The following is a 19,535-nucleotide window of genomic DNA, read 5'->3' on the forward strand; positions in this document are numbered from 1 at the left end:
AATTTGAATTAGGTCACCCTCCTGCGAAGCACGCGTATCTTTGCTAGTATATAGTTAATTAGCAATACTTACCCAGCATTGCCTGAGAGTTATTTTTTATATTTATTTGCACATTTTTTAAAACTAGTGCAGAAAAAGAAATAAAATTTTACTTCTAAGGGAGATAAGTCTTAATTCTTATTTTTGATTGAATTTTTATCTCCCCTTAGTGATTTTTTTTTTAAATTTTTTTTTTTTATTGGTCTCTTGACAAAAGAGGGATTGGATCTAGTAATTCATTTCTGTTCATCCGTTCACACTTTTCTCAATAACCACGCCTTGAATTTTTTTTTTTTGAAATTTTGCACAAACATTAGTCATAGTGAAAGTAAATTTTTTTCCAGAATGGATTTTCCGTCATAACACTGTCCCCCCCCTCCCCCACAATGTCATTATAGGGGTAAACTGTCCCAAAAATCGTTGCACAAATATTAATCATGGTGAAAGTAAATTTTTTACTCATGGAGGGGGGTACCCCACATGCTCGGCTTGTTTCTATTTCATATTAAGTCATCTGGGCCAAGCTAAGTATGTGTTATATTGCCAATAACATGGCACAATGTTAACAAATGAAAGTTGGCTAAATATGGAAATAACAAACGCAAAATATTGTGATGCTAGATTTTCTGACTCCGCATTGGCAGGGATGCAGTTAAGTCATTTTAGTTTTTAAATTTTATTTGCTTGCATATTTTTTTAAAAACTTATACCCGAAAAGAAATAGCATTTTAGCTCCAGTTGCCCCCACCCCACCTCGGGGTGCCTTTTGGGCTAAAATTGACACTTTTGTGCTTATTAAAAAAAAATGATGCCTTGGATTTTTATAAAACTTTCTGAAAAGTTGTAACTGATTTCTATATAATTTTGTTTGTCTATACTTCACGATAACTCTTGGGTGTGCCCCAGGGGCTCTTTTAGGGCTAATAAAAACACTCCATTTTTGGGACTATTTTACCATATTTTTCCAAAAATTTTCTGTGTATGTCTATTTAGCAGTTTTGCATGGTGCTGAACTCAAATTTAAATATGTTAAGGCCTTGGGGACTTTTGGGGCTAAATGAGGGTTGGGGGCAAATGATAGACTTATTAATTTCTTTTTTTTGCATGGTGCAGAACTTGCATTTATATATGATAGATGATCTGTACCTATGCGACGTTGCCCGGGAATACAGCAAAGTCGTTTTGGTTTATAAGTTTTATTTTGTTGGACATTTTTTTTTTTTTTTTTTTTTGAACTTATACAGAAAAAGGGTACTAGTGCACTTATTGAAAGCTGCACCGTTTATTCATTTTCACGAGGAGTTGACGTCCCCTGGAGACTTTTGGGGCTAAATGGAGGGGGGGGTGCTGTGCTGAACTTAGTCATTTTTTTATGCCTCGTTCACTGTGCACTCACGGGGGACCATGCATGCTTCACTTGTTTTAGGCATCGTCCATCTTTGCGTTAATCATCTTTTTGTTCTTATTAGTCCCTTACATAAAGTGGTTTCATGCCTTGTCTGGAGTTATTTTCATTAAAAAAACAAAAACATTGAAAAATATTTTCATATTACCAGTTGTCTATGACTTTCCATGGAAAGCAACTTAATGTGTCCATGTAATAGGGACATTTTTGGAATGGCTGTTACGTCCTCGTCATGACAACCAGCTCCCAGGTATTCAATATGATAAAATGATACACACTCCCTGGCAATTATGTTTTGCATGTTGACACGCTGAGGATTGAACCGTCAACCTGTATTTTGCTAAATATTTCACCTATTATGCCACGGATTTTTGTGGGTACACCTGAAGAAGGTTGGAGATTATGTTGACTGAAACGTTCGACAAAGAGAAGGTCGGAGGTTACATCGGCCGAAACGTGAAAATCACACTCAAGATGGGAACAGCAGTCCAAAGAATCCAAATAATATGATTCATTTTTTTAGTTGTCAACCTGGAAAATAAGATTATTTTATTCTTGGAATCCTTTGAGATGAGTAATTAGTATATTTATTCATTTATTTATTTCGTGGACTGCTATTCTCATCATCATAGTTGTCTCACCACATTTTGGCCAACTCATCCTCTGGCCTGGTCGTTAACAGTTCTAGATGAGCTTTGTCTAAAGATAGTGGTTTCAATCCTACCCAAAGCCGGCCAGAGGATGAGTTGGCCAAAATGTGGTGAGGCGACAACTATGGAAGGCAGTAATTACTGAGGATAGAGTTAGGGGATTCAGCAGTCCTATCCCGTCACAGTTAACCACCTGATGAAGGCCAGAGGAATAGGTGGCTGAAACGTTGTGAAACGGCAACTTTAAAGATGAGGATAATAGTCCGCAAAATAAATAAATATGGAAAATAAGAGTTTTTAAATAAAAATAGTTCTCGTTAAATTTTTGGTCGGATTTCTAATTTTCGCAATTATGTTTTGAGTGTTGCCACACTGAGAATTGAACCAATATTTTACCCAAGCTTAGAATCCAAATAACAGGATTAATAGGATTAATATTTTAGTTGTCGACCTGGAAAATAAGAGTTAAAAAAAAAAAAATAGTCCTCATTAACTTTTTGGTCAGATGTCTAAATTGTTTTGACATAAGTCAATTTGATAAGCAACCAAATATGCACAATGTAAATAAAACTATGTAACGAAAGAGCGGGTGTGGAAGGACTGGTTTTTAAAAGTGCTTGCTTGCACGAATGCTTTCTTATTGTATTGACTGTAATTACTCGAAATATAAAAACGTATTCAAGTTGTATAAAATTATGGCAAAGAATGTGACTGACTCAACAGTGGGTCACGTAGGTTTATTCGATTTATGACTTTTCAACTATTTGTTATTTAATGCTCAAACATTATACAATTTATTGAACGTACGTTGCTGTTTTACCCATGAAAAACTAAAATATTTTATATTTTGATTTTTATGTTTAATAGCAGTACATGTTGGAATCTCTTCTGCAACAAAAGTGACCATTATAAACATACGCACACAAACCATATTGACACACAGAGCCCATATGCACGCATGCCCCATATTGACATACGCACGCACATTGACATACGCACACACGGCCCATATTGACATACGCACGCACAACTTCTATAGATATAGAAATACATTCACACGCTCACATGGGGTTAGCTACTAGATGTCATTCCCGAGTGTAATTAATCTGTACAGAAGTTTGTGATGACAACATGTCATCAGGATAAGTTACCCTGCAAGTGAACCCTGATCACATATTCAAAAAATAACAAATTAAGACAAATAAGATCTTGACATTGTTATAGACACTCGTACAAAGAATAGTGCACCTTCTCCAAGTGATGACACTTCAAATAACAGCACATAGCTTGATACTCAACCAGACCAGATGAATTCTTGTCCTGGAATCCAGCGAGATCAACAGATCACAAGAAAGGATATCCTATAACATAGTTAATTGGTCAATTGTGGAGAAGTAAGAATATGATGTTGAAGTATAAATGATCACAACAGGATTTCAGATTCGACAGAAAGAAAAACAATTTCAAGAATTTTTTTTTTTTTTTTTTTTTAAACGTTTGACTTAAATTACTTGGATTAATATAAAATTTCTCGTATAAAATGATAGAACAAAAAAGAAAAAATAGATTAATCATTTTTTTTAATTTTAGTTTCATTCATTTTATTTATTTTTTTAGCTATTTTTATTTGAAGAATTTTGTTTTTGTTTTTTTCTCAAAACGTTTGACCTAAATGAGAAAAAGCCAAAATACAAAAATTGATTATTTATTTATTTTTTTTTCCCCCCAAGATAATTTTGTTTTTAATTCAAAATTAACTTTGAAAGAAATTCCAGCTGAATTGCAACAAATCAAACTCGAACAAAAAATGAAATGACTATTTCAGGTTACAAAGACATTCTTGTTCACAATAAAATAGACTTAATTAATTTTATTCATTTTTTTTTTTTTTAAGAATGAGGTGAAGGGGGTGGGGCTGTAGTGTTTAACAGTTTAGATTCTGATTATATCTACTATTTTTACATTCTGGCAGAGCAATTGCGGCAACCCTTAAATGGCACATCCAGAGAAAGATGTGAGAAAAAATTTCATAGACATTCGAAATGGTTTCATGTTTTTTTTTTTTTATTAATTAATATTATTAAATGAGAAATCACACGACATCAGATCAAATTCAGTTGCCATCTTGTTTTTATTTTACTTGTTCACATAATGCTGACACATTTCAAGCCTGTTTTTCTCAATTTTACATGTGTAATACTAAGGGGAGTTTAGCTCTAAGTGATTTCTCATTTATTAATATTTAACGAAAACAATAATAAAACATGAAATTTTTTTTTTGCATTTTGCTCTTTTATGACAAAATATTTTCGAAGAAAATGTAATGAAAGAACAATTTTTATTTTTTCACAAGAAAATTTTAAAAATTATTATTGAGCTTTTGAATCAGGCCGACAGTTAGGGTATAGGTGAAAAAAAATGTTTGTTTGTTTTTATCTTTAGAATTAGAGGTTAGGTTGTCTGGGTATTTTTTTTTTTTTTTTCCCCAAAAGTTTCCAGATTTGCTGTTGGCATTAACACAAGTAAATTGTACTCAATTCACGACTGAAAATTGTTGCCTACTATCTCGCAAATTGTCTAAATTCTTTGTCAGATGCAGATGAAAAGTTTTTTTTAACATGGGTCACAAACTGTACAAGTACCATAATCTTTACAGTAATTTATGTCAAGATAGGCTGCTTTTCCCCTCACTTCTGACTACTGTAGGTGGAGGCATCGAAAACAGTACCCATTCTCTTTGACGTCAAATTCTGCAGAGATAGGAATTCTCTAGCCTGTCCGACACATACTTCTCCCCATGATGCAACTTTCTGTACACGTCAGCCCAACTTCTATCTTGTTCTCATGGAAAATTCCACTCTCTGCATGAAATTTTCTATTTTTAACCACACAGCACTTTGCTACAAATAGAATTTTTTATCATGTCGATTAAATTAAAATGGATGAATTAGAATTCAAGGACTCGTACAAAAAGTCTAGAAGGATTATCCTCCACTGACAGGGCAGAAAAGATCAACGTCCTAAATTCTCAATTCTGTTATCAATTTTTAATGTAGGGAAAATCCTAATCCCCTAAAATGGGGCATTCTGGATTGGAACAATGTGATCTCTGCATTTTGTTTAAGATTTTGTTTTTCTGCCACATAACTTCTCCCATGATGGAATTTTCTGTAAACGTCAGCCTAACTTGTAACTTGATCGCTCATGGAAAATTTCATTCTCTGCTTGAAATTTAAGATTTTGCACCCTATATTAAAAAAAAAATAAAATGTAAAATAATTATTTCAAAATATTATTTATAATATTAACAAAAAAGAAAAAAAAAATGTTCATATTTATTAGAATTATAATCTAATATATAAAAGGCTATATGCCTGTCTCCATATTTTCAAACTCTATCTCTTCTGAAATTAAAAGTTGCAGAGCAGTGTTCAGGGCCTCAAATGATTGGATTTTTTTAAGGATCGTTCTTTTATGGGTCTTTAGTCAGTTTAAATAGTTTTTAAGGGGTCAAAAATGGGTTAAAATTGAAAAAATTGTTATCCATTTTGTACATTCATCTTCGTTTATTTTTAATTTTTAATCAGTTCATATGCGTGTCACGTTGGTACAGTGGTAGCGTCACCAGCTTTGAATGCTACAGTTTTACTTTGTTTCGATTCTAGCTGATGGCATCCAAATATTTTTTTTTTTTTTTTTTAATTTTTTTTTTTTTTTAACCTTTGAAATCACGACTCTATGATAATATATACAAAATCTGGGCAAATTGAAATATCATATTTAAGCGTATTTTACGATCTGGGGAAAGCCAGCACCTACTCCCACTAGTCATAGAGAATGAACTCAAATTAAAACGAAAATTTACAACGATTGGAATACAATCCCTGCATTTGTTTATTTAAATTTTTCCCCCTCCAAAAAAAAAAAAAAACACATTCTACATTTAAAAAAAAAAAAAAAAAAAAAAAAAAAGGTGGGGGAGGGTGATAATTCACGGAGAATTGAAAAAGTGGTAAAAAATTCAAATACACAAACAAATAAAAATTATACAAAATACTGTTAGAACCCCGCCCAATATGTCATGGTAACATATATTGGGTGGGTTTCAAAATTTTTTAGTTTTAACCAATTTTCAAAACTTTGAATTTTATGAGCCAAGAGTTTTTTTTTTTCTTGCTCTCACATAAATGCTAGACACTCTATTTTTCAAACCGATTCAACATTTTAAAGTTAGCAAAACCACTAAAAACTTTTCCAGGTAGGTAGAAGAGTAACTTATCTTGCCTTTCATGACATTTATTTATGTATTTGAATTTTGACTACTTTTTCAAATTTCTAATGTTTATACACACACACACACACACACATATTTAATAGTCACATCCTCCTCTTTTAACTCTTTTCCTTGATAAAAATCCAACTAAATGTATAAGCAGTTTGGAAGACTTTCACCTCCAATTTAAAAAAAAAAAAAAAAAAAAAAAAAATCTACAAACCTCAATCACCAACCTTTGCAGTTTCGCCTTATCTTTTAAAGTTATTTTGGTACACATTTAACTGAGATAAGTGGGATAGAATGCCAGTGCAAATGTGATACCCTCCTCCCCCAAGTGTTGAAATGTGGAGAAGAACGAGGAAAAGAAGTATGACAAAAAGGGAAATGGGTTTATTGTCAGAACAATAAAGAGGAAGTTATTCACCGGGGTTGTTTCCGACAATGGTGTCACACACGGACCCAGAGTTCAACTGATATTTATAGAATGTATTGGAATTTGTTTTATTTGATTTTTTTTTTTTTTCATATTTGTAAACCGTGTTGCCCCCTCCCCCTCGACGGCTGCTAATGTGAGAGACGACAGCCAGAAGAGAAGATGAGAGAGAAGGACATCATGGAAACAATGTTTAGGTCGGCAGTTTTTGTTGACAAATGAGGTTCATGAAAATGAGTGATTTCTTGAAAATCTGCATAACGTTGAGTTAAAAATAAGTCCGGTTTCTCTGAAATCTTATAAATTTCCCTTATGTCAGTCTGGGTGTGTGTGTGACGTGGTTTATCTCAGCCTACAGGCAATCCACCCAAGCAAGTAAGGTACCGAAATGAAGCTTATAACCCAGCAGATGTTTTAGTGATATTTATATCCATGTTTGGTGTATGGAAATGCAAAAAAAATAATGATTTACTAAACTCCAGTTTGCCCAGCTGGGCAAACTTGGGTTCTTGTTTAAACAATAGGTATTAGACAATGGAATTTTTTTAAAAATGAAAATTGTTTTAGACGAGGCATTAAGCCACTTTATGGAAGAAACTAGAAAAAACTTGACATTAATATCAAAAACTAATCCACGATAAATGCTAGATGGATGAATTCTAACCAGAAAACCACAATCCTACTTGCTACTTTGTCAGAAATATAGCCCGTGGAATGTGAGGACTAAAGGACATAAAAAGGGAAGTGAGAGATCCACTTTCTACTCTTTGATAATATTAATAAATACTAGCAGGACCTGTGTAAATTCCACAAGGGACCCATTCATATGTAATATATTGATGTTGGCATTCTGTAGATGTTCAGTGTAAAAGGAGAAGCTCTGATATTATTGTAGCTCTTTTGTTAAAACTGCAAAAGTATTTATCTAAGCTAGCAGAGACGCCCGGTGTAGCCCAGTCGTAAAGTATGCTTAAATATATTTTAATTCTTCAGATTTTGTATATATTATAGAGTTAATGTTCTATCGATTTTTTTTGATTTTTTTTTTTAATATATATTATAAAGTTGTGATTTCCCAAAAAATATATATCCATATGACTTGGGTGCATCAGCTTGAATCGAAACCAAAACTTATTACTTGGTAAAATTATTTATAAAAAAATAGATGACTCGAGTGCCATCAGCTATAACTGAAACCAAAATTTCAAAAAGAATTATTGGGAAAATTATTAATTACATAAAATGGAAGCCCATAACAATTAAACTACAGTCACTCGGATGTAAGCGTGTCACACAAAATAAATAACACGCTATCCTATGAGTATATAGATTTCTAAAATTTCAATTTCATCAGGTATATTATAGACGGGTTTTAAAGGGGGGTAATATGGGCACAACCTCCCATTTGGAAATTCACATATTCCAGATTTTTATTTCTCCGTCGTGATTAGAAATCAATGAAATAAGATTCTCTGGATTTCAATATTTTCTTATGACCTCTTGAGTTTAAGCCTTAATGTTTAAGATTTTATAGAATCAACAGTGTGTCATGTATTTTGTTCCAAATTAGAATGCTTTTACGCACAAGTTTTAGTAAAGTTATGTTGGGATTTCAATTTTCGTAATGGAAGATAAATGCTGCAAAATCTCTCACTGGATAATCGGCCAAAGAAAAACCTGTGGCCATTGCATAGAGAAACGCTTTATGCAAATGTGAACCTTGAACTCTCAGATTGCAAAAGCATGTTTGACGATGCAAATTAGTCTGTGTTTTCAGCAGTTGAGAAAGATAAGCAATAAATAGGGTTGATATTGTGATCGGATATAAATTAGAGCAGGGTTTCCCAACCGGGTCCATACCACCCAGTGGGGAAGGGGAGAAGCATTATGAGACTTCAGGTTTATAGTATAGGGGGTCCCTGAAATCCTTTAAGGAGGCGGTGAAAGATTGAGAGCTTCTAGTGACATTACTGGATTTACTCAATCCATTTTCTTTGGGATTAGCAATTTTTATGAAAATTCATTGCAGCAAGCTTCTTTTTCATTGGAAAAATTAATTCAAGAATCACTCTTTAATGTTGACAAAACTATTTTCACTTTAATTATGTACTACCACTACCACTTATGGAAGGAGATATGTAGGGAAGGGGTCGGTAGTCAGTATCTTAGTGTTCTAGGAGAGCGTTTGCCGAAGAAGGTTGGGTTATTCCGAGATTTGTACATTTTGTTGAATTATTTTTTTCTTTTTCTTTTTTTTCTTTTTCTTTTTTTTTTTCTTTCACGTTTTTTTCAATTTCTACGATATGAATAGTTTTTTTTTTTCTTTCACGTTTTTTTTCAATTTCTACGATATGAATAGTTTTTTTTTTCTTTTACGTTTTTTTTCAATTTCTACGATATGAATAGTTTTTTTTTTCTTTTACGTTTTTTTTCAATTTCTACGATATGAATAGTTTTTTTTTCTTTTACGTTTTTTTTCAATTTCTACGATATGAATAGTTTTTTTTTTTCTTTCACGTTTTTTTTCAATTTCTACGATATGAATTTTTTTTTTTTCTTTCACGTTTTTTTCAATTTCTACGATATGAATAGTGGTTGATGGGGGGTCGCAGTATATATGCATCTGTCTTGACCATTCATCAGATTTTCAGTCATATCTATTATATAAATGGCAGGTTCTTCTCTGTGCACATGTGTATATCCAACTAAAAGTACAAAACAAACACCCACAAAGTTGGTATTTCCATGATTCCCTGGATGAATTATATCTAAAATAAAAAAAATTCATTCTTTGAGTATGAACTGGGCCAGGTTTTATCAGGGTGTTTCAATCTGTTAGTTAACTACATTTATAGCTATAGTTTGAGTTCAGTCCTTACCAAGGCAAATAAGTTTTACTTTTATTTATTTATTTTTTTTCCTGGAACGAGCTCAAACTTTTCAAATTACAATATTACACAAACTGTTTTGATTTATTCTTTTGATCTTTGGAAATTATGATCCCGGGCGATACCAGATCTGATTTTATCAGAATGAAAACCTGTATGTGCCAAGTTCAAATCCAGTTTGTTCATCAACGTTCTGATCCCCATCTGGCATCAATTAAAATGAATGGCTCTCGTCTTGGGGAGGCCTCAAGTTTTGACAGGCTTCTGGGCTTGACCTTTACTCCTGATCTTAAATGGAATGCGTACATCAAATCTGTTGCCAAGGCCGCTGGAAAAATGGTCGGATCCTTCTATCGATCCAGTAGATATCTCACTGCTGATGCAATTCTCTATCTATATAAGAGCCAGATACGTCCAAGGATGGAATACTGTTGCCACATATGGGCAGGAGCTGCTAGAAAAGACTTGTCCTGCCTTGATAGGGTTCAAAATAGACTTCGTGGCCTGGTGGGAGATGTCCTTTTCTCTTCGCTGCAACCTCTATCTCACAGAAGAGATGTTGCGAGTTTGTCTCTGCTTTATCGTTATTTTCATGGAAAGTGTTTGACTGAGCTTCAATCTATGGTTCCCCCCTCGCCAAACTTTCACAAGAAACACTAGACTAGCTGAAAACATTATCAATAATTCTCCACACTCTTTATCTGTGGCTAAACCTAAACATAGATTCCATGATCAAAGCTTCTTTCTTAGAACTGCACGCCTGTGGAATTGCCTTCCGTTTTCCTGCTTTCCAGCTGTCTATAATATGGTTGTCTTCAAGTCCAACGTGAACAAGTTAACAAATTTACTGAACTTCCATTACTATCGATTACTATATTGTCCTTTTGACTACTGTACACTCTTTAACCCTTATCCTTGAGTGGCCTATCGGCCTTGATAAGTGGTGACGCCTATGTAAAAAAAAAAAAAAGTAGCACTTTCATCAAATCCATGCCTGATCTCGTGTCTAATCTCTTGGGGAGGAAGTAAATAAAATAATTACGGCAAGCTACTTCGTATCTGAAAAACCATTACTTTCTAGAGGCTATATCTCTCAGCATGAACTCCTGTCTAAAAAGACATCAACCTTGTTCAAATGGACAATATATAGCACGTTTTTGTAAGGCAAGTAGGAAAAATGTTTATTCAATTTCTTTGTAGCAGTCGATGTTTACATACACATACAAAATCAAAATGCATAATTGCGTTTGTACGCATGTCGTCTATATTCCTATAAATTTGTTTTCTTTATATACTTGTTATATATATATATATATATATATATATATATATATGAGAGAGAGAGAGAAATAAAAAGGAACAAACTGAATTTCGAGACTTCCTCTGGATGAATGAGATTAAGAAAACAAAAACACCAGTACAAATATTTGAAAATGTTTCATGTGCAAAGTGTGATGCTGTTCTATTTCGCAAATGGAAAAAGACGTTGGAAATTCGAAAAAGGAAGGGAAGCTTGCGTTGTTAAAGAGAGGGAGATTTTTAATATCGTCATAAAGTCGTTAATATATTTTTAAAAGATATGAACGCAGTTAATATTCTTTCTGGAAAGGATATGTCTGTTAAAATTCAAATATAGAAAGAAAAAATATTAACATCAAAGTCTGGGGATTTTTTTTTTTTTTTTTAATATTCCAATCAGAAAAATTGCATGTAGCTTAAGTGAAAGGAGTTATTTTTTTTCTTTGATACAAGCGATGTGAAAATTTAAATTATAATTAAGAGATATGTTAAGAAACCAGCAAAATACAATTTTTACTTTTTAAAAACAAATATTTATTTAAAAAATGTAAGAATTTTTTTACAAAATATTATGTTGCATTTGTTACGAAGTTGAGTGCGAGATCTCATTTTGATTTGTGAAGCTTTCTCACAAAGAAAACAACAAACTAGCAGGAGCAGCAAATGCATTATGGGATTAGAAGGGACAGTCCCAACCATGACAAATAATAGCAGCAGCAGCAACTAAAAACAATATTTACAAATCTTTACAAAATACCAAAATTCTCAACTCTGATTGGTTAATTTCCAACAGTTTGATTGGCTATAAAAATCCAATTTTGACCAATCAGAAACAACTTGTCGTGGGAGCCTGGCGCCTGCTATGTTTACATTTAGAGAGGAGCCAAGCTGATCCAAGGAGACTGGTTCGATAGAGCCCAGCGCATGCCACATGAATCCCTGTCAGTTGAGAACCCAACTTCAAACCTAAGGAGAGCAACCAACTTTAATCCTGGCCAATTTGGCCGCGGGTCTCGACTAAAACCAAGAGATGAGAAGTACTACAACTTCACCGGTCTACCACCGGCTAATACTGACTTCCACACCAGACCACTAGTCAAATCCTTAGCCTAAGGATCAACAAATCCATCGAAGGTGCTGCTACGTACACAAGGAGACTTGATAGCTTGCCCAAGAGATTAGACAGCTGCAGACAAAGTCGATATCACTAACTGGCAGACGACAAATCTGTACCACGTCAGGATATACAAAGCCGTGAAGCACAGCTGCATAAACGTCCCACCTAAACGAAAGGAACAACATTTCAATAACAAGCAGACGACAAATCTGCAAAGTTGCTTTTCTTAACGTTTCCCATTGAAAAACAAATTCTTATTTTCCGAGATTGTTATCAAAACCACCCAGCGCAAAGAATAATACATATTGTCATATTTCATCCACAGCAGACGACAAATCTGCTGTGTTTCTCATCTTAGACTTTTCTATTTTAAAAAAAAAAAAAAATATCTTTACCCTTCGATATTATCAAAAACAACACCACAATAAATAACAATTATTGACATGTTTTATCAACCAAGAAAGACGCGAATCGCCAATAAAGACTATACTAAAATAAATAACCTTAACAGCAAGGACAAACTGTTGTTGAACTGAAGAACACTTTATTTTATTTTACTTTTAAGTTTTTTTTTTTAAATAAACGATTGAGTAATCAATCTCTTAAAATTAAACTTTTATTGTTTGTCTGGTTCTTTCCCGCCACCATACGCTTATTCATAACATAACAAATTCTTATTCAAATTTACACATCGCTTATATCAAGGAAAAAAAATTTCTAAAACCCATAGTTTTTGATGATTGCTTTTTGTTGATTTCCTAAAAGATGATATTGTGCATGATCAATTCTGTCCACTTGAAAATATAGAAATGAGAAACTGGTTTTAACAATTGCAATCTATTTACACCACAGGCCCTTGATTCATGGCCAAGTGGAAAACTTGTAAGTATAAAAGACCTATTTTATAATTTTCACCCCCCCCCCTCTAATACTGACATTTTGAATTTCTTTTTAAAAATATACCTTTTTTGTTTTGCCTTCTTTAATCTGTATTCCCCTTTTCTTTTTCCAAAAGTTTTCTCTTCCTTTTTTTCCCTTTTTTCAATTTTTTCTCCTTCCTTTTTGACTTCCGTTTGCTATGACCAACGTTAATATAGAGTTGGTCGTGCCTGTGCCTCCTTTTTACCCATTTCCTTTTCCCTTTCCTCCTTTCCCCCTCCTTTTCCTCTTCCCCTTCCTCCTTTCCTCTTTTTCACCCCCTCTTTGCCATTTCCCTCCTTGCCTTTCCCGTCCTCCCCTTTCCTTTCCCTATCCCCTCTTTCCTTGTCTTCCTTCTGCCCCAACCTTTTCGCTTTTGCCTCCCTACCTCCAACCTTTTCCCTTTTTCTTCCTTTACTTTTTCTCCTCCCACTTTCCCCTGTTCCCCCTCTTCCTTTTTTCCTTTTCTTTCCCCCTCCTTTTTTCTACTAATCATTATTCTATTTTGTTTGTTAGTCACTTTCATTTCTCCTATTTTGTTTTTTCAAAAAAACAAAAAAAACAATCAAAAACACATTAAACTCCATGCTATCCATTCAGTCTTCACATTAACCAATAGAAATCTCATTTCAATCTTAAACATGACAGACGGTCCAACAGACAGAGCCTATTTAGATGTATGGACGCATTTAAACATTCTGTTGATCAAAGTGTGGCAGACAATTCTTGTTCGAAATATTGAAAACCATTCCAACTAATATTGAAAGTTGCTGTGTTCATTATTGATTGAAAAGATACAAAACACCATTTTGATCCCTATTCTCTTCCTCTGGTGGCAAAATATTGTCGATCCAAAGTGAAGATTTATTCCATTTCTGAAATATTTTTTCATAAACGTAGAAGTTGGCTTACATTTTGTTTTTTTGTTTTTTTTTTTCCTTACAAAGGAATCACCACTTATCAAGGCCCGGAGGCCACTTGTGGATAAGGGTTAAAGAGTGTGTTGGGGACAGGACGTCTGCAGTGTTTTAGACGATCCCGTCCCCATGTGTGTATATGGTGGAATGGATGTATTTAATGGTAGAGGAATTGAAAAGACTAAAGGTCGCATAATGAAGACGAAAATATACCGCTATATATCAACGAAACAAATGCAATTTATTTGCATAAATATATACAGGAAAGAGTAATAGAAAGAATCAGAGTTCATGAAAGATGAGTAACGTTATTTGCGGTTGACTGGCTAGTCAGGACGCGGTGGTGGCTCATGGCTCCACCGGAGCGGTGTTTGTCACATGTTGACTGTTTGAGCGTTCAGCAGAAAAGAGGGTGAAATATGAGAAACAGGAAGTGGCGTAGCTAGGTCGCTCTTCTGAGTTAAAGGGCGACAATCGATTTAGGCTGAGAGTGTTCAACTCCCACAAGTGTATGATAGTCAATGGGACAATATCATAGTAATCGTTAGTTGTGTAAATTTGGTAAATTGGATTACTTAAGGGGAACAGCTCATCAAGAACTTGTTTACATTGGACTTGAAGATGACCATATTGTAGTCAGCCGGAAAGCAGGCAAACTAGGCAATTCTTGGAAAAAAGCTTTGTTTATGGAATCTACGTTTAGGTTTAGGCACAGATAAAGAGTGGGGGGAAATTATTGATAGTGTTTTCAGCTAGATGAGTACTTTTCATGAAAGTTTGGAAAGGGGGACTATAGATTGGAGTTCAAATCAGCACTTGCCATGAAAATAACAATGGAGCAAAGACACTCATAATGTCTCTTCTATGGGAAAGAGGTTGCAGGGAAGAGAAAAGGACATTTCTATTAGGCTACGAAGTCTATTTTGAACTGTGTCAAGGTAGGATAAGGTGCTTCTAGCAGCTCCTGCTCAGATGTAGCGACAGTACTCCATCCTAGGATGTACTTGGCTCTTATACAGGTAGAAAATTGGAGTGGTACAATGATCCTGCCATTTTTCCAGCGACCTTGGCAGCAGATTTGATGTACATGTTCCAACTCAGATCAATAGTAAAGGTCAGACCAAGAAGCTTGTCAAAACATGTGGCCTCCCCAAAACGAGAGCCATTCATTTCAATTGATGCCAAACGGGGATCAGAGCATTGATGATAGAAAGAGAAGCTTGATTTTAGATGTATTAAAATTAACCAGCCACCTCTTTCCCCATTGCATCATGTGTTCAAGATTAGATGAGAGAAAATCAGATTGTATCATTTACAGCCTTTGAAGTGTTGTCATAGATGGTTGTATCATTAGGATAAATGTTTACGAATGATCTTGGGATGTGATTTGCAAGATCATTGATGTTGATCAGGAAGAGAATTGAGCCCAAGATTAACTCCTGAGGGACTTTGGCATTAATTCTGTGACCTTCTGATATCTGTTCATTAACCACTACTCTTATGAACCTATCAGAGAGAAATGATTTAATAATTGAAAAGAAATTTCTAGTTATACCATAGCTGGCGATCTTGTGAAGTAGACCTTTGTCAAGAGCAATTGCCCTAGAAACAAAGCCTCTGTTGAAAATCACTAATCCTATGAGATATAACTGTTAGCACATATGCTGTAGATCTAGCAGAACAGAAACTATATTGCATGTCATGGAGAAGGTTATTTTTGCTGAGGTGGTTGACTACTACTCTATTTAACAGATTCCAGCAACTTTCTCATGACTAGGGCTATGACAACAGCATATTCTTTTCCTGGTTTTGATTCTCAGGTATATATCCATTGATATCTTATGTTTTTATTAGTGTATCGGAATCGGAATCGGTTAAATCAGTAATTTTCGGGGAATCGGCATCGGAATCGGAAAAATTTGTGTATAATTTCCGATTCCAAAATCGATTCTTTGAATATTTTTCAAAAGTTAATTTTCAATTGCTTGTACCGATTATAAATATGTATTTCTTTTAAACTATTAGTAAAACTAAACTCTATAGATCTACGTACTCGTTATAGAATGAAGTTCTCATAACAAAATCACGTAGTTTCATTAAATAGTTTTTGTTTTACGCTCCCTTGACTAATTATCGCAGTTTTTTTAGGAAGATTCCGAATTTCCCAAATCGTTTTTACGGCATAAAATAAAAACTATTTGATGAAATTACGTGATTTTTTTATGAGAACTTCATTCCATAACGAGTACGTAGAATATATATATTTTTTTTATTTTTCGTTTTTTAACATAGTGTAAACTGCACAAGCACCCTTTTTTAATACGTGAAGACAGTTTAGAGCTTCATCCTAGATCTAAAAATAATTTGGTTTTTAGTGGGTTTACAAATATCGTCTAAAAGTAGAATTTCAATGAGGGGGGCCTTTTAAATGTAAATATAATTTCTTTTTCAATCTGAAAAATTTCTAAATGTTTTCTCTTTATCTATTTTATCCAGACTTTGATAAATTCATTGTGAGATATTCATGTATATTTTTAACTTTTCCGAAACCCGAGAAAAATGCGACGGTGTCAGACAATGTGGCTCCAGGAAAATAAAATAAAACTCTATTCGTTTGAAATCTTTTCATATTAAACTCCTTGAGAAATTTGGCAAGTGGGTGTGAAAAAGTATTGTTGTCGAAACCAACGGCATCGAAGGGGTTAATTACCCCATAATACTTTCAACTCAACTTTTGAGTGAGATTGGCGGGCTTCAGACGGCATTGGCGCCGTCGTAGCAATCCTTAAGTATAAACATAAACAATACCGGCAGAATCAAAGAAAATCACACTGGAAGCATATTTCAAATTAAATCAAAGGCCAAGCCTTTTCACAATTTTGCCCATTCCTTGTTGGTCCCCCCCCCCGATTTATCGGAGAGGGACTATAGTTTTCAGTGGCGTTCGTCCGTTCGTCCGTTTGTTCGTCCGTTCGTCCGGATGATTCCCGGATAACCGTCCATTACTTTTTTCTGAAATTTTGCCACAAGTTGTACTCCAATACGTAGATGTGCACAACATCGAGTTTTTTTTAAAGAAAACTCTCGTTGCTCCCCCAGGGGCTGAAAAGGGGTCAAAAATGCCCAAAATGGCAAAAATGACACTTTTGGCCCCATAACTTTTTTCCCGTCCATTAGATTTTACTGAAACTTGTCCAAAATGTGAAAGCAATTGTTGCAAATGTAAATTCAGTATCGCTGACCCTGGCAAAACTCTGGTTTGCGCCCCCCGGGAACTTTTAGGGCTAAAAACCACCCCTTTTTTAGGCTCTTTTTTTCATATTTGTCTAAAATGTGATTATGTATCTCTATTTAGTGTTTTTTTAATGGTGCTGAACTCAAATTTACATGTCTTAAGGCCTGAAACATAGCCGTTTGTCCATTTTTACAAGTAATCAGCTCCCCCATGGGGGCAAAAGAGGTAAAAAAAAATACCTCAAAATGACTCTAAATAGACAAAATTGACATATTTTTCAGAATAACTTTTCATCCATTCATTAGATTTTTCTGAAACTTGGCAAAACCATGGGCATACCTGATATACACCTGATGGAAGTATCACTGACCCTGGGAAAAATCAGAGTCACAAGCCCTGGAGGTTTTAGGGCTAATATTGGGTGTGGAGCAAAAGTTGAACTTAGTCATTTTTCTGAAAACTTTTGAAAATTTTTTTTTCACTCAAAATTGTTTTTTTATCAGTTATGTATCACTTTTTTTATCACTTTATTCGATCCCCCCTCCTCACATAGAGGGGGACCATGCATGCACGGCTTGTTATATTTGTCAATACCGATTGCCGAGTGAGGGAGCAGCAAACATACCGACAAAACCCAACACTTTTATATTCTACTTTTCATTTAATTAGCAATAATGTTTGATATTATTTTTCTGGGCAAAATATTTCTTTAATTTTAGACAATTCTTTCGCTACTTTGAAAATAAACTGCATTCTTCTAAAGGTTACCTAGCGAATTTTCGCAAAGTTTCAATTTTTGTTTTGTTTATTTTACGCATATAAAATAAGTTTAGATCTTCTTTAGTTTTACTAATAGTTTAAAAGAAAGAAATATTTATAATCGGTACAAACAATTGAAAATGAACTTTTGAAAAATATTAAAAGAATCGATTTGGGAATCGGAAATTAGGCACAAATTTTTCCGATTCCAATACCGATTCCGATACCCCCAAAATTACCGATTTATCCGATTCCCGATTCCGATTAATCGACACAACACTAAAATAAATGAAAGATAAACAAATACCACGTTATATTCTACTTTGTATTTAATTAGTAATAATGCTTGATATTATTTTTCTTGATAAAATATTTCTTTAATTTAAAACAATTTTTTCGATACTTTGAAAATAAACTGCAAATTTACTTCTAGAATATTCTCGAAATTTCATTAGGGACCTCCATCTTTCACCACAGATTTATCATTCAACTTAAAAAAAAACAGTTTTCTTTGATGTGCAATAAAAAAACTTATAGGAGTCGGAGTACACGAGGGAAGTCGTATTACGTACTATCACTTAGGAAGAAAGTGTAGTATCTGTGCTGATGCTACATTTCATCTATTTTCTCCCTGTTCAATGAAGGAGAAATCCTACTAAACTCAGGCAATTGTAATTTTTTGTTCTTATCAAAAGTGCCCCTTTTGGGGGAGCTGGATATTCTCCAGATTAAAAAAAACGACCTTGCGTCTAACTTTGCCCTAGCGGGGTGCAAGTAAATAGGAACCTTTAGATAAACAATCCTTCCAAACTGAGGCAATTGTAAGTTTTTGTTCCTATCAAAAGTGCCCCTTTTTGGGGAGCTGGATATTCCCCAGATTAAAAACCGACCTATGTCTAACTTTGCTCTAGCGGGGTGTAAGTAAATAGGAACCTTTAGATAAACAAAACTGAGACAATTTTAATTTCTGTAGCAGAGGTTAGCAATCCTGCCTGACAAGAAATAGACGAAAGGTGTGAAAAGGCTTAGCCTTGAATTGAATGTCATGTTTACGTGTGACTTTCTTTCATTGTTCCGGTCGGGTATCATATACTTAGGGAAACATATCAAAAATTAAAAAATATCAAATGCAATGATTATGTTTTTCAATGGTGGAATTCAAATAAATATGAATTTCCCATCCTGGCATCCTTAACCAGGAAATATTTATCAGCACCCCCATCTTCTGTTGAAAGTGAACGATTATTTAGTATTGGAGGTAATATTTATTCACCAAGTAGAAATCGTCTGAAAGGCGAAACTGGAGAAATGTTAATGTTTTTACATTATAATTTAAGAATTTTAGGACTTAAATATGAGTAACAACGAGATACTTAAGTGTATTACATAACTAAATTATTATCTTGTAATCATTGTAATTAACCAAATTCTTTTTTAATTTTAAGGGTTCTTTAAAACGAAATAAAATCGATTTTTATAATTTATGCTTCGTACTACTGTTCTCATATTGAGTGCTCCTATTTACTTGCCCCCCCCCCCCCGAAAGTAAAGTTAGACACAAAGTCGTTTTTAAATGTGGGGAATATCCAGCTCCCAAAA

At 34.1% G+C, this 19,535-nt stretch overlaps 1 protein-coding gene across 3 annotated transcripts in view; it reads left to right on the top strand.

The window, feature by feature from the left end:
• LOC145296120 (sorting nexin-30-like) overlaps positions 1–19,535 on the top strand; it is a 93,376-nt gene that overhangs the window by 23,313 nt on the left and 50,528 nt on the right. Inside the window, exon 2 of one of the 3 annotated variants that reach the window (XM_080142267.1) lies at positions 12,960–12,989. The exons of the other annotated variants lie outside the window; for them this stretch is intronic. Within the exon in view, the coding sequence (XP_079998393.1) occupies positions 12,960–12,989 (30 nt within the window). The remainder of the gene's footprint in view (positions 1–12,959; positions 12,990–19,535) is intronic. 3 annotated transcript variants of the gene reach the window in all.

The sequence above is a fragment of the Euprymna scolopes genome, chromosome 16 (genome assembly GCF_053919585.1).
Source record: "Euprymna scolopes isolate OS-2025 chromosome 16, ASM5391958v1, whole genome shotgun sequence".
In the NCBI taxonomy this organism is placed as follows: domain Eukaryota; kingdom Metazoa; phylum Mollusca; class Cephalopoda; order Sepiida; family Sepiolidae; genus Euprymna; species Euprymna scolopes.